The sequence below is a fragment of the Lagenorhynchus albirostris genome, chromosome 5 (assembly GCF_949774975.1).
Source record: "Lagenorhynchus albirostris chromosome 5, mLagAlb1.1, whole genome shotgun sequence".
In the NCBI taxonomy this organism is placed as follows: Eukaryota; Metazoa; Chordata; class Mammalia; order Artiodactyla; family Delphinidae; genus Lagenorhynchus; species Lagenorhynchus albirostris.
This window is the reverse complement of record NC_083099.1, coordinates 137,799,794-137,814,580: the sequence shown is the minus strand read 5'-3', so window position 1 is coordinate 137,814,580 and position 14,787 is coordinate 137,799,794. Positions and strand designations below refer to the sequence as shown.

General features: G+C 40.2%; 1 protein-coding gene across 9 annotated transcripts in view; it reads right to left on the bottom strand.

Moving 5' to 3' along the window:
- The window catches only part of DYRK1A (dual specificity tyrosine phosphorylation regulated kinase 1A), a 141,959-nt gene that overhangs the window by 43,502 nt on the left and 83,670 nt on the right, over positions 1 to 14,787 (bottom strand). For 5 of the 9 annotated variants that reach the window (XM_060150925.1, XM_060150929.1, XM_060150926.1 and 2 more), the window contains one exon: positions 9,585 to 9,750. The exons of 3 other annotated variants lie outside the window; for them this stretch is intronic. In XM_060150925.1, the coding sequence (XP_060006908.1) occupies positions 9,585 to 9,750 (166 nt within the window). Of the gene's footprint in view, positions 1 to 8,652; positions 8,785 to 9,584; positions 9,751 to 14,787 lie in introns of those variants that run through there. One more of the 9 variants, XM_060150934.1, reaches the window with a different exon arrangement.

Genomic DNA, 14,787 nt, shown 5'->3' with positions numbered 1-14,787 from the left:
ATAATACCCTCTCTTATAAGCTTTTCAATCAATGTAGACATAACTGTAGTGACAGCCCCTTCACCCAAGATTGGTTAAAAAGTCCTTCTCTTTTCTTCTTTGTGATCAGTCTAATCAAAGGTTTATTAATTTTATTAAGTATTTCTCTTTTACTTGTATTTTCTATTTCTGTACTTATCTTATTCCATCGGTTAGCCAGAGAGGTATATTAAAAATCTCCCATTTAGGTCATGTACTGCATTACATAAATTGAAAGTTTTTATACCTTCCTGATGAATAAGGCCTTTTATCATTAAAAACTGCCCCTGTTTGTTTCCAATAATGCTTTTCACCTTGTCTGACATGAGCATGACTACACCAAGCCCACCTCTTAATCTTCGCATGGTATGTCTTTTGTTCATCCTTTTACTTTCAACCTTTGTTCCCTTATATTTTAGGTTTGTTTCTTGTTAAACAGTATGTAGTTGGGTTTAATTCATGTATGAACACTAATAACCTTTCTATACTTATTCCAACTGTTTTATGTTCCTTTCTTACCTTCTGCTGGATTAAACTTTATATGCCCTCCTTGCACGCAGATTATTTTTTTAAGTTATCTTATACATTACAATATGGATTATATATCCTTGACTCACCAAAATCTAATTACTCCTTTAATTTGTATACTATTGTTGACTTGCGTATGTACACACACACACACACCACAAACACACAATCACAAGACAGTGACTAATCATCCAGCATGAGTAGAATCAGACTCAAGAATACATTTTGGGTGACGGATCAATAACTTTTTGATATCCAGACAGCCATGAAAGAAATACAATGAACTGGATAGCTGCTGCTTGATTATTACTGTTACAACTATCCTCCTAAAATACTTGTTTCATTTTCTGAATCTAGATCTAGTCAATTACATGCACTAAATTCAACAAGCACTCACTGAGGGGTAACTAAGGCATTGGTTTGTGGGGGTGACAATGCCACCCACGATCTATAACAGTGAGTCTCAAACTTTAATGTGCTTACAAATTGCCTTTGAATCTTGTTAAAACTGCAGACTGACTCAGTAGATCTAGAGTAGGGCTTGAGAGTCTAACAAGCCACCAAATGATGCCAATGCTGCTTTGAATAACATCTAAAAAAATTTAACTGCTCATCTTAAGAAAGCTATCTTCCAACTAATGCAAGTAGCAGAGAGTCCAAAAACAGGCTATATTCTGACTACACAATACACCGTAAGGCTTTTCCCCCCACATTTTTGGGTTTGTAGGTTGTTGTTTTTTTAAAGACTAAAACACATTTCCGTCCTAAGAGTGGTATGGTAGGTGACAAAGAATCTGATTTTCCTTTAAAATTTGCTGTAGGTAATCTAAATGTGGGTCAACAAGAAACAACTATGTTTTTCACTTGTGGGATTTTTTTTTGGCTGCATTGGGTCTTCGTTGCTGAGCGTGGGCTTTCTCTAGTTGTGGCGAGCGGGGGCTACTCTTTGTTGCGGTGCACGGGGCTTCTCATTGCGGTGGCTTCTTTTGTTGCGAAGAACGGGCTCTAGGCGCGTGGGCTTCAGTAGTCCAGACACAGAGGTTCAGTAGTTGCGGTGCAGGGGCTTAGTTGCTCCGTGGCCTGTAGGATCTTCCAGGACCAGGGCTCGAACCTGTGTCCCCTGCGTGGGCAGGCAGATTCTTAACCACTGCGCCACCAGGGAAGTCCCTGTGGGATTTTTTTTTATAAAGCTATTTACAATACCATCTGTTTACTATAAAATCTATTGTAACTACTTAGTAACATTACCAGTTACTTAGCGAAGTGAAAGAAAGATTAAGCTTCTAGCACTAAGGCCTGGTATATAGGTGGTGTCTGCCACATGCTCACTGTCTCCTTTCTTAGCTCAACTGCTGCATGTGAAATCCAGAAAGAGACTCAAGTTTAGTTTCCTCCCACAATGCCAGAAAGTATTTAAGGTATTCACTCATTCATTCCTCTCCTATAATTAGACTCCAAGAAGACAAACTAATATGGGAATTTCTTGTCAACTTGATTCTATAATTAAGCAAATCACCATGGTTTTTATTCTTTCTAAAGTTTCCATCTTCCTTTTTTTTTTTGCGGTACGAGGGCCTCTCACTGTTGTGGCCTCTCCCATTGCGGAGCACAGGCTCCGGACGCGCAGGCTCAGCGGCCATGGCTCACGGGCCCAGCCGCTCCGCGGCATGTGGGATCTTCCCAGACCAGGGCACGAACCCATGTCCCCTGCATCGGCAGGCAGACTCTCAACCACTGCGCCACCAGGGAAGCTCCCATCTTCCTTTTTAAATCTAAATGTTAATGAGGAAATAGACTCAGTTCATCCTATAACAGAGACGATGATAAAGAATTAGGCTGAACTATATGAAATTGCTGACATTAGACCTCCTTTGGCCTACAAAACAGCAATTTCATATGGTTTAACCTGTATCTGCCATATTATATATAACCCTTATTCAACTAAATTAAAAATAATATTTTAGCCCAAGAATGTATCATAAATACATGTTGCAATAGCAGATATTTTAATTTAATGATAAACTTACAAAACTTAATTCAAAAGTATTTTTTTTAAATATCTTTACTGGAGTACAATTGCTTTACAATGGTGCGTTAGCTTCTGCTTCAAAATCATGCCTTGGAGCTCAACTCCAAGGTAATATTTTAAAGTGCTGCCAAATAGTATAAAAGGCAAGCTGGAGAAAAGGATGCATGTAAGGTTCTGTCTTCATTTTTTATATCCTTCTGAACTCTATGAATCTTTTTAACCATAAGCATATCTTCATAAATTTTAAAAGTTCATAAAAATGTTGGTAAATAGTTTATTTAAAAATGAAGCAGCGGGCTTCCTTGGTGGCGCAGTGGTTGAGAATCTGCCTGCCAATGCAGGGGACACGGGTTCGAGCACTGGTCTGGGAAGATCCCACATGCCGCGGAGCAACTGGGCCCGTGAGCCACTACTACTGAGCCTGTGCCACTACTACTGAGCCTGTGCATCTGGAGCCTGCGCTCTGCAACAAGAGAGGCTGCGACAGTGAGAGGCCCGCGCACCGCAATGAAGAGTGGTCCCCGCTTGCTGCAACTGGAGAAAGCCCTCGCGCAGAAACGAAGACCCAACACAGCCAAAAATAACTAAATAATAAATAAATGAATAAATTTTTAAAAATGAAGCAGTTTCCTCACTATGTTCTAAACTTTAACAACTAGAGACCATAACACTAGTAGAGATTAGCACTGATTCTAGAGAGAAACATTCCATGAACAGATCTCAGAGACTGAGAGACGGCAAGACAGAGGCAGAAGTAGACACAGAGGAAATACCAAACAGAAAAGCCTGGGAGAAGACCCTGAGTGAAAATACCAATCATTTATCTCTGATATAAGACCCACATGTAGCATCACTTGTAGCTAACTTGAATTTTTTTTTATTAATATACTGATAGGAGACCATCCTTGTGACAGTATTAATCCACATTAGATTTTAAAGAGACAGAACAATGTTAAAGAACAAAAAAAATGAAAATAATTCAAGTTAATTAAAACTAAGACATTCAAATGCAGAAACTTTTACGAGGCCAAGTTTCTGAGACAGAATCCCCTAAGAAATGACAGAAAGGCAACCAAGCTTAAGTGGGAAGAAACCTCCAAGGTCCCTAGCAACAAGATATACCCATAGCAAAAGAGAAGAAAAACGTTAAAGGAGTAGCCAGTTGCACTTTTAATGATGGCTGGCAAGAAAAATACAGATTAAGAGGGTAACTGAATGGAAGTCCACGAGTAAGATATCATTAGTACTAAGAACAGTGCCTGGGACGTGGCCTGCATTCAGTAAATATCTGTTCGGTGAAAGAATGAACTGAATCCATCAGGAATATTTAGAACATGAAGAAATGGTTCAAAAAGGGAGGGAGAAAGCTGAAGGGGGTAAGGATGAAAGAAGTATTTTTAAAATGGCAAAGTGGTTAAGAATCCGCCTGCCAATGCAGGGGACATGGGTTTGAGCCCTGGTCCAGGAAGATCCCACATGCCGCAGAGCGGCTAAGCCTGTGCGCCACAACTACTGAGCCTGTGCTCTAGAGCCCGCGTGCCGCAACTACTGAAGCCCGTGCACCTAGAGCCCGTGCTCTGTAACAAGAGAAGCCACCACAGTGAGAAGCCCGCGCACCACAACGAAGAGTAGCCCCCGCTCACTGCAACTAGAGAAAGCCTGCACGCAGCAACAAAGACTCAACACAGCCAAAAATAAAAATAAATATAAATATAAATAAATAAATAAATAAAATGGGGGCTCATGAACCAGAAGTAAAGAACAGTCTAATCACAGCACAGGCTACATCTATTGCTGACAGTCAATTTCTCTTACTCACTTTTATATCCCAAACACATGACAGTGCCTGCCTCCACAGGTGTTAAATAAATATACATTAAGGTGAAACTATGTTATGATTCTATAAATTATCTAATTTTAAAAACAAATGAACTGATTTCTTATTACCCTCTAGTTAGTGGCCAATATGTATCACCACAGAATGCATGTGTACATGTACACACACACACACACACACACACACACACACACACACACACACACTTTAACCTAATAGCCAAAACAGCATATTCAATTGTCTACAAACAGGATGAAGTTGCTCATATAACACCTAAACAAATGCTCGGTTTATCAATATGAGATGTTAAGTAAATCTGTGCATTAAATTGTTAAAAGTAACAATGGCATAGGGATAAAAATATTTCTCTTTAAAGCCTATAATATCAGACCTTCCACTTCTGACCATTTTAGAGCACCTGGTACCGAACTACCTCACTCACAACAAACCACTACGAAACTAGTCAAAACAGATGAAATGACTATTTTCAGACACTGGACAACAGGCCGCACAGAACAACTTCTCTGTGTGCCTAGTGATCACCAAGAAAAGGGAAACAAACTTGGTGAGCCCCACAACCACCTTGGCTTTCTATCTGGAGACAATTTCCAGAGTACAGTGCAGGGAGGGGGGCCCAAACAGAACACAGTGGTCTTACTGAACTGAGGAGACAGAGATGAGAGTTCAAGGCTACTGAGTTAGCTGGAATCTGTGGGGCAGGCAGTAGAAATAAGGGAGTTATGCAGAGAAGGAGCTCCATTCATCTATACCTGGGGATGCCCTTGACTGTGTGGCCAAATACTAAGCTGCACAATCGTCAGGTGAAGGTCCATGAGGCCACACAAAGAGCAACAGGCAGGGAGCTGAAAGCTGAACAACTACTAGAACTTGCCCCGGACTGAGAGACAGTAAGTGTTCTAATCACTTAGGGTGGAGAAATCGTGACAAACACCACAGACATTCAACAGAGACCCCAGAAAATCCACACTTTAGGAGGAAAGCTATACTGGCCCTATAAAAGGCAGCCTTCCACTTGTAACAGAGACTGAAACAAACCTCAAAGGATCAAGATGACCAACAAGTAAGCTAACAGCCCACCAGGACAAAATTCAACACTTCTTAAAAGGAGGGCAACAAAACCCAGATGCTCAACAGCCTAGCATTCTTAACGCCCATATCCAGTCAAAAATCACTAGGCACACAAAGAAGAAGGAAAAGGAGATCTGTATTCAGGAAGAAAATACCTCATTAATAGACCCAGAAATGACAGAAATAGTGAAATTAGCAGACAAAAAATAGATTACAAATCTTTTAAAATATAAAGGAAATTACGGACAAAATAAAAGAACAAACAGCAAATCTTAACAGATAAATGGAAAATATAAATAGGAACCAAAAAGAAATTCTAGAAATGAAAAATAATTGAAGTGAAAAATTCACTAAATGGACCTAATAGGAGACTAGACACTGTGGAAGGGGGGAAAAAATCAGTCAATTTAAAAACAAAGAAACAGGCCTTCCCTGGTGGCGCAGTGGTTAAGAATCCACCTGCCAATGCAGGCGACACGGGTTCGAGCCCTGGTCCGGGAAGATCCCACATGCCGCGGAGCAACTAAGCCGGTACGCCACAACTGCTGAGCCTGTGCTCTAGAGCCCGCGAGCCACAACTACAGAGCTCGCGTGCCACAACTACTGAAGCCCACGTGCCTAGAGTACAAGACACTATAACTTAAGGATGCATGTGGTAAGCCCTCAAGCAACCACTGAGAAAGACTGGATGGATGGATGGATGGATGGACAGATGGACAGATTATCCTCAACTAGATCACAGAAAATCTTACTTAGCCCTAAGTAAGACAGTAAACGGTCCTTTACCCTTTCAGTTACTAACGGCAAACCAAATTCTTATAGCTGAAGTAAAATGTCAAGCACTTATTTTTAATAATAGCATCTGGGGGCTTCCCTGGTGGCGCAGTGGTTGAGAGTCCGCCTGCCGATGCAGGGGACACGGGTTCGTGCCCCGGTCCGGGAAGATCCCACATGCCGTGGAGCGGCTGGGCCCGTGAGCCATGGCCGCTGAGCCTGCGCGTCCGGAGCCCGTGCTCCGCAACAGGAGAGGCCGCAACAGTGAGAGGCCCGCGTACCGCAAAAAAATAAATAAATAAATAAATAAATAATAGCATCTGGAACACAAAAAGGATTAAAATAATCACTCAAGATACAGCTGCCAGACTCTATAATTATTATACTGTACATAGTATATATAATATATAATATGGGTAATTTATATTTCTCCCAATATTCTAAAATTATAAAATATGTTTAAATAGAAAAAAATAAATGAAACAGATAATACTACCTGGTTATTTTATGGGTTATCAGCAGCTATGAAAAAATTCCAAGTGGAAAAAAAGAAATCCCTTTTTTCTTATACTGTCCATTAAATTAAAATGTTTAATCAGTAATAAGCCCATCTAAATAAAAAATTTCCCCCTTTAGTAGGAAACAAGGTGCCAAGCAGCCTTTGAGCCCTTAATTTTTAGGAATGGGGGGTGGGGCTGAAACAAAAGACAAGTAAACATACACAATTTCCGTAGCGAAATTTTAGAAGCGAGATTAAACCTTTCAAGAGATCAATTCCAACCACTTGAAGAAAATGAAGATCAGTGATTTTCTTCCTTGGCCTGGTAGCTACTTAGTGACTGATATGGAGTCCACCTCCCAGTCCACCTCCCAGTGCAATAATGTTACTGAAACGGACACTCCCCCTGCCCTCCTCCAGCTTTGTTCACTACTGAATCCCTAGGACTTAGAACAGTGCTCAACATGCAGTAGACATGCTGTAAGTAACTGCTGCCTAACCAACTCACTGTGCAGTACAGAAAGAGCACAGACATTTACAAATTTATAAATATGAATCTGCCATTAGGAGAAGATTTAGAAATGCCAACACAAAAGATTATTATGTTACAATAAATTAAGCATACAAGCTGCTGAATTTTAGGTGTGATTAACTGGCAACTGATTGTAAATGACTTCAACAAAACTTTTCTAAAACTTAAAATTTTACTGGAAAAATTACATGCTAAAGAAAGCAACATACTTAACACAGAAACCAAAATAATGGCCACTTGAACAAAATGTTCACAAACATGCTTTTGAGGCAAATTAAGTTTGAGGGAAATACGATAAAAAAAAAGGTTTATCTTCATGATGGCAGCTGCATGATCCTTGCTGGCTCATAACTGTTTCAAAGTTATATAGCCTCTAACCCATCCACCCCACCCTACTCCAGTCCTTTTGGGAAACAAAAAGCAAACTTGTTTCTGATAGTTTAATTTTAGATGCTGTTTCACCGGACAGCCCTGCAGAGGGACAGAAAAAAGATGCCTTCTGAACGAGCAAAATCCAGCTCTCAGCACAAGGGAACAGCAAGGAGACAACAGCTGCTGCAGCAGCCTTTTCTGGCTGTCTCAGTACAAAAACAGTGTCACCTATAAATATAGGACCTAATTTACATAAATTTCTTTCTAGCCACAGTATGAGAATAACATGATTTATTCAACAGGTAACTAATCAGGCTAAAGGAGACCAAGATTCGAAAAAAAGAAAAAAATCTACTACCACTGTGAGAATAAAAGTATTTTCAAGAATCTAGAAGATCTACACAGGACAGTGCTGGTTGCTCTATCAGGCATCCGGGTTAATACCAAAGAAAATGAGCAAATAACTGGGGTCCTGACTAGAATGCTTGTATAAATGCTAAACACTTGTTTAACTGAAGGATTCACATGTTCACTGCAGTCATCTGGCCTTCAGTAAGTTTAACTTTCATAAATAAATAAAGATACTGAAAGTATTACAAAAATGATGTAAGTCATTCAAACTGACAAACTATACTGGTTAAAATCAAGAAACAATTCTTTCAAGCAAGCTAAGGAACTATCATCATTCAATTAGACGGTAAGCCAGATCTGAGAGTCTAGCGTGCCTTTCAACGAGAAGGGACGACAGTGATCGTGTAGCTCAAGGCTATCAGACAGCTGTCCCTCATACTAGAATTTGTCAGATGACACATACCCTTATTTATGGTTTAGCAAATACAATCACCTGAGACAGGGTTAGCGGTAGTTGACAACGCATGAAACAGTTAAAGTCAGCCTAACCAGCAGTAACGTGACATGTGCATTCAACGAACGCCACTTCCTATTTTCAGTCAGAAGATGGGGTTTTCATTCACCTCCTCTCAGGTCAGAGTCATCTGTGGGACAGTTAAGGAAAAGCACTGGAACCATCCAGATGGGATAATTGTAGATCTCAAGCTGCTCATAACCACCTTTGTGAAGCTCTGCTTTCCGTATCTCAGATTCCTCTGTAACAGGCAAATTTAGCATATTCATTTACAAAACAGGTAAAATGAGAAATACACCAGGAAAGTTCAAGCTTGCTACATAGAAATACACTGAACTAGGATTTAAGACTTCCTCTCGCTTGCTGTAACACCCGCATAAATGCAGCATGGTAACAAATAAGTCAGTTTCCTCATACATGAAATGAGATGGTTCATCATCTTGTCCAGTCACGTAAACGCAAAGTATTCCTTCCTTTGTAAAATGCCATGGATTTGAAATGTTACACAGATCATTGCCAGAGGAAAGGAAAGGTTGTGCTCAAAAGTCTCTGTTTAGAGCTTAAATGACACATTTTAATAAATGGTGGTTAGATTCTAATTTATTTCCTTTTTAAAAAAATCTATACAAATACATAGTAAAATACTATTTATCTAAAAAAAACTTTAAATGTTTTATATATATATACACACATAAAGTATATACACGTATATACATACACACACATAATGTATGAATATGTTCATACATATAAACCTGAATTACCCAAAGATGCTCCCTCCCCAACCCCATTCCAGGATTTTTCTTCAGATCTCTTGACCACGACTTTGCTAGGGCCCATAAACACTACAGTTGCCTTCCAGAAACCTGGAAGTACAAAAGGAAGAGAAACCACATATTACAACACAACTAAAAGCTAAAATATTATGAAGCTATTAAAAAGCTGAACACTGCCTGCTTAGCTGCCTTCCCCTCCAGGAAGAAGAATCAGAACACAGAGAGAGGCCGCTAGGAATACAACACAGGCGGAAATGTCACCTACCACAGGCTGCCATCACTTCAGCTATGCCACAACCATGCCACTTTAACAAGTGTCTGGAGATGCTACTAAGTTTCAGGCACATAAAGTTTCTTTGGAAAGAAAGCTGCCCCATACGTTCCCTCATCTTTGCCTCTGCCTTCTCCCAAAGCAGGCACAGCAACAGCAGCTGAGAAAGAAAAAAACACTTTTAAAACTCTCTCCCTCTCTGATCCCAGGCGGAAAAGAGGAGAACATACACATAACTCCTCTCCTCAGTCTTTTTTCGTTCTAGCTAGACAGCTGTTAAACATACAAGATATTTTTAAATCTAGTTAAGTGCTTAGTTGGGTACCTATATTGAATTGCAGCATAATACTTAAAATTATCCAATGAGGCAATCATTTGGCTTTGTGATTCCAATTAGAACACTGTATATTTACAGGGATTTTCCATTACAAAATGCCCCAAAGGCAAGATATTTATCTGACCAGAGACACTTTAAAAGTTAAGTACTGAGCAAACTGTTAACTGTTCACAGAGGTTTTAAAATGTAATAATATTTTTAAAAGGAACACTTCATTAAAACTATATTTATGTAGCAAATAAATACATCATTTTAGAGTTCATCATTAGTTTTCCCTCTTCCATTTCTACTGTGCAAAAGTGTTTAAAATTTGCATCTGAGTTCCATGCCAAATGAAAACAGTCTGGAAAATGTTACTGTCCAAAGTGTTATACAATATCCTTAAATATATAAAGCTCTCTAACGATACAATTAAAAACACTAAGATCTGCCCCCACACCCCGAAAAAAGGCAAAAGATGCAATTCTCACAAACCAATAATAAGCATATGGGAAAACTTTCAAACTCACTGGAAGTCAAAAAGTAAGTTGACAGGTAAATAACAATGAGATTTCATTATTTACCTCTCAAACAAGCACATTTTTCTAAACCAAAGAGAATACCCTCAGTAGTAATAGTAAGAATAAAGCAGGTTTGTAGGACCCTTTACCTAATGCTCTGTCAATAGTTTTTCACAACTAAAGAAAAAGTAATAAAAGTAAAAAATAGTAACAACATTCATTAAATCCTTCTTCCATGCCAAGTTTTGTTCCAGTATGCCTCATATCCATGAAAGCTCCAAGAATTAGGTGGCATCATTACAGCATCTGTTACACTTTACATAGAAAGAAACTGAAGTCCAGCAGCTGCACAGGGGCCCTGAATGTGGTGGCCCCATGCTCATGGCTGGTCAGTGGTAACACAACCCAGGCTCTGCAGAGTCCACTCTCCTCACCAGGGAACGCCTCAAAGATAGAAAGAGTGGGAAAGTGCTCAAGAGACACGAGAAACACCTCCTACAAGACGAGACTGCTAGGTCCTCCCTTGCAAAGGAGTGAAGATAAACTGAACTAGCAGGGAAAAGAGATCGAGGCTTGAGAAAGAGCACCCTGCTTGAGAATGTCCTTCCCAAGTACAACCTGCTTGAATTCAAGTGAAAATAAATGCAGCACGGATGCATACAAATGGATGGCTGTGGCCAGAAGAGAGGGGAATTTAAAAAGGAATCTAGGAAAAACAGATAAACTTCACATCAAGCTTTACAAAAGTACCTTCCTAAAAAAGCCAGTTCTCAGTCTCCATGAAACTTGTGAAGAGCTCACGAAAATGTCCTGTGGAAAAAGACAAGACCGGGAAGTGGGCCACGGTCCAGACCGACCTTCACCTGCAGCCTCACCCTGTGCAGGCCCTCCCTCAGGCTCCAGCCCCAGCTCTCCCAGGCGCACCCTCCGCTCCCTCCTTACTCTGCTACTTTGCCGGACCAACTCCCACTTCTCTTCCAGACAGCGGTTCAAACGTCACTTCAAGTTTGGCTGGAGAACATAGACAGAGGAGTAGGTTACAGATAGAAAGGCAGGCTGGACCAAAGAGTCTTTCTGCCAGGATAAGAGATTTGGATTTTGTAAAATAGGTAAGAGGGTGCCAGAGAAAGGGTGCCAGGAGTGACACCACTCCAGCTGTGTTTTCAACTATAGACACACACACTCTGGAGTGTCTGGATTCAATTTTGCCACTTACTACCTACCTAGCTACTGAGTGACTGCATAATTCAATCTCTGCCTCCCTTTCCATCTGCAGAATGGGTTAATAACAGTGCTTGAACCTCAAGACTATTATGAAAGTTAAAGACAATGTTTTAAACCAGGGGTCCCTAACCGCCAGGCCACGGACCATTATCGGTCCGCAGCCTGTCAGGAACAGGGCCGCACGGCCAGGGGTGAGCGGCAGGCCAGCGAGCGAAGCTTCATCTGCCTCTCCCCATCGCTGCATTACCACCTGAACCATGTCCCACCCACCCCCCCATCCGTGGAAAAACTGTCTTCCACGAAATCGGTCCCTAGTGCCAAAAAGGTTGGGGACCACTGTTTTAAACAATATCTGGCACATGGTAAGTGCTCAATAGATGTTCTATTATTTAAGCTTATCATAATTGATGTGTAATACGGATTGAAACCGAGAGAAACCTCAAGCAGAGATCAATTAGGGGCTTATTTCAACAGTCCGAGCAAAGGACTGTGAGAGGCTTTAGGAGATTAATGTTGAAAAAAAAAAGGAAGATGTATGAAGAGACACCACGGGATAGAAATGACAGGACTTAAAAACTTGTTTAAAGATGGAAGATGAGAGAGAGACAAGCTGGTTTCAAAAATGGCTCAGTGGTTTTGAGCCTAGGAGACTTAGGAAACAGTGGTGACAATGAGAAAGTCTGAAAAGGGCACTAGGTTGAATGAACACATGTTCTTAAATGTAATGACTTGGTCAAAGACTGCTTCCTAGTACATCTCAGCAGTTTTCATGCTATCAAGCACAAGACAGTTAAACCTTTATTGAGAATAGAAAGGAGAAAAGGTACAAAAACAATAAAAGGAGAAGGAAAAGAGTGTGGCAGAGAAAAACAAAAATTGGCCTGGGGAGGAGAAGCCCACAGTTCCGGTCCAAATTCAGAGGTTAACTACGTGACACTGGGAAAAACATGCCACCTGTACCAACAGCCCTACCCCATCACATACCCTACTGCGTCACATGCAGAGGAAGTATCACCATCTATTTGGGGCTTCTTCAAAATATACACATCACCCTCCTTTCTTCCCCATCTCGGAAGCATTTTCCTAGAAAGCCTCTGTTTTGACAGGTGTTAACTTAACCTGCTCTGGATGCTTGGGCAGATAAAAGGTTGAACACCCATGAATAACCATCTCCCCAGTCACTTCCAGCCTTGACATCATCATATTTGCCTGAGCATACCTCAGTCAGGAATATATGACTGTCCCCAAAGCAAGAAGAGTTCACATTTCCCAATCAGACCACGACTACAGGTGTGCCTTGTTCTACTGCGCTTCACTTTACTGAACTTCGCAAATATTGTGATTTTTACAAATTGAAGGTTTGTGGCAACCCCGAGTCAAGCAAGTCTATCGGCACCATTTTTCCAACAGCATTTGCTCACTTCATGTCTCTGTGTCACATTTTCGTAATTCTTGCAATATTCCGAACTTTTTCATTATTACTACGTTTGTTATGGTGATGTGTGATCAGTGATCTCTGATGTTACTATTGTAATTGGGGTTTTTTTGGAATTTTTTAAATCAAGGTATGTACTTTTTTAAAAGACATAATGCTATTACTGAACACTTAACAGACGACGGTATAGTGTAAACATAACTTTTATATGCACTGAGAAACCAAAAACTTCATGTGATTCACTTTATTGTGGTGGCCTGGAATCGAACCCACAGTATCTCTGAGGTGTGCCTGTGCATATCTATCTATATATATGGGAGGTGTCCATCACGATATAGTGAAAAGCCTACTTCCAATCTTCAATACCAGTTTCTTGTCCTCATTAGATTTCCTCTAAAGTCACCTAGGTTTCCCAGAGCACACAATCTTAACTTCTAAACTGTTTTAAAGGCAACATTTTTTGAATGACCGTATGACACTATAACTGGATATATTATCCCAAGTAAGATTAAAAACTTTTTAAATTAGAAGAGTTGATGTTTTCCATTAATTCTACGGGTATATTCACGATTTCTACTTATTACAATACTTTAAAAAATGGTCTTCAAAAGTTTTATTTACAACATCAACACCTGAAAACATGAGATCATGACCTTAAAAATCTGTGTTAAATTTCTCTGCCTCACTTTGAACAGATTCGTTACATCAAACGATCTCCATAAGCATCCCAAACTACTACTGAAAGCAGTTCCCCATGCTTACATGTCATCCTCAAACAGACCTCTATTATTCAGATAAAGTAATGAACAGTAGTAGTATACCCCATAACAGAAGAGACAATATAAAAGACTGTTTAAGAACTCAAGTATGTAGGGACTGAGGAATAATTTTGGGGAAATAACCTTATTTTATATTCAGACATGTACAATGCAGATAAATATAATCACAATGCTAAAAACTAGATTTGATTAAGTTAATTTTAACACAGAAAATACTTCTTTTTCTAGTCGAATGACATCAAAGAAAGAATGTTGATACATGTCAATAACACTTCTTCCCACTTCCCAAGTGAAAAGATGTTTTTCTTTTCCTTTCTTTTTTTGTTTGTTTGTTTGTTTTGTGGTACGCGGGCCTCTCACTGTTGCAGCCTCTCCCGTTGCGGAGCACAGGCTCCGGATGTGCAGGCTCAGCGGCCATGGCTCACGGAACCAGCTGCTCCACGGCATGTGGGATCCTCCCAGACCGGGGCACGAACCCGCGTCCCCTGCATCGGCAGGCGGACTCTCAACCACTGCGCCACCAGGGAAGCCCTCCTTTCTTTTTTTAATTAAAAAAATTTTTAATTGAGGTATAATTGACATACAGCATTATATTAGTTTCAGGCGTACAACATAATGATTCAATTTTTTTAAGTCATTAGGGAAACCACTTTTAAGATTTTTTAAAATAACTCTCAACTATCTAATATCTAAAATGAGGGGAACAAATAGTTATAACACAATTCCAATTAGAAATTTATGCTAAACAAACTGGATTTGGGTTTCCTAAAATATAACTGAAGAACATACCTCTTCAAAAGAGGTAAGATAGCAGAACATCTCTCATCCTTCCTACCTGGGCTGCCAGACCCCATTTCCAACTACCTCCTCAGGGGCCTTCCTCCAGGGAACTTCCTCCATCAAACTGCCCCTTTATTATCAT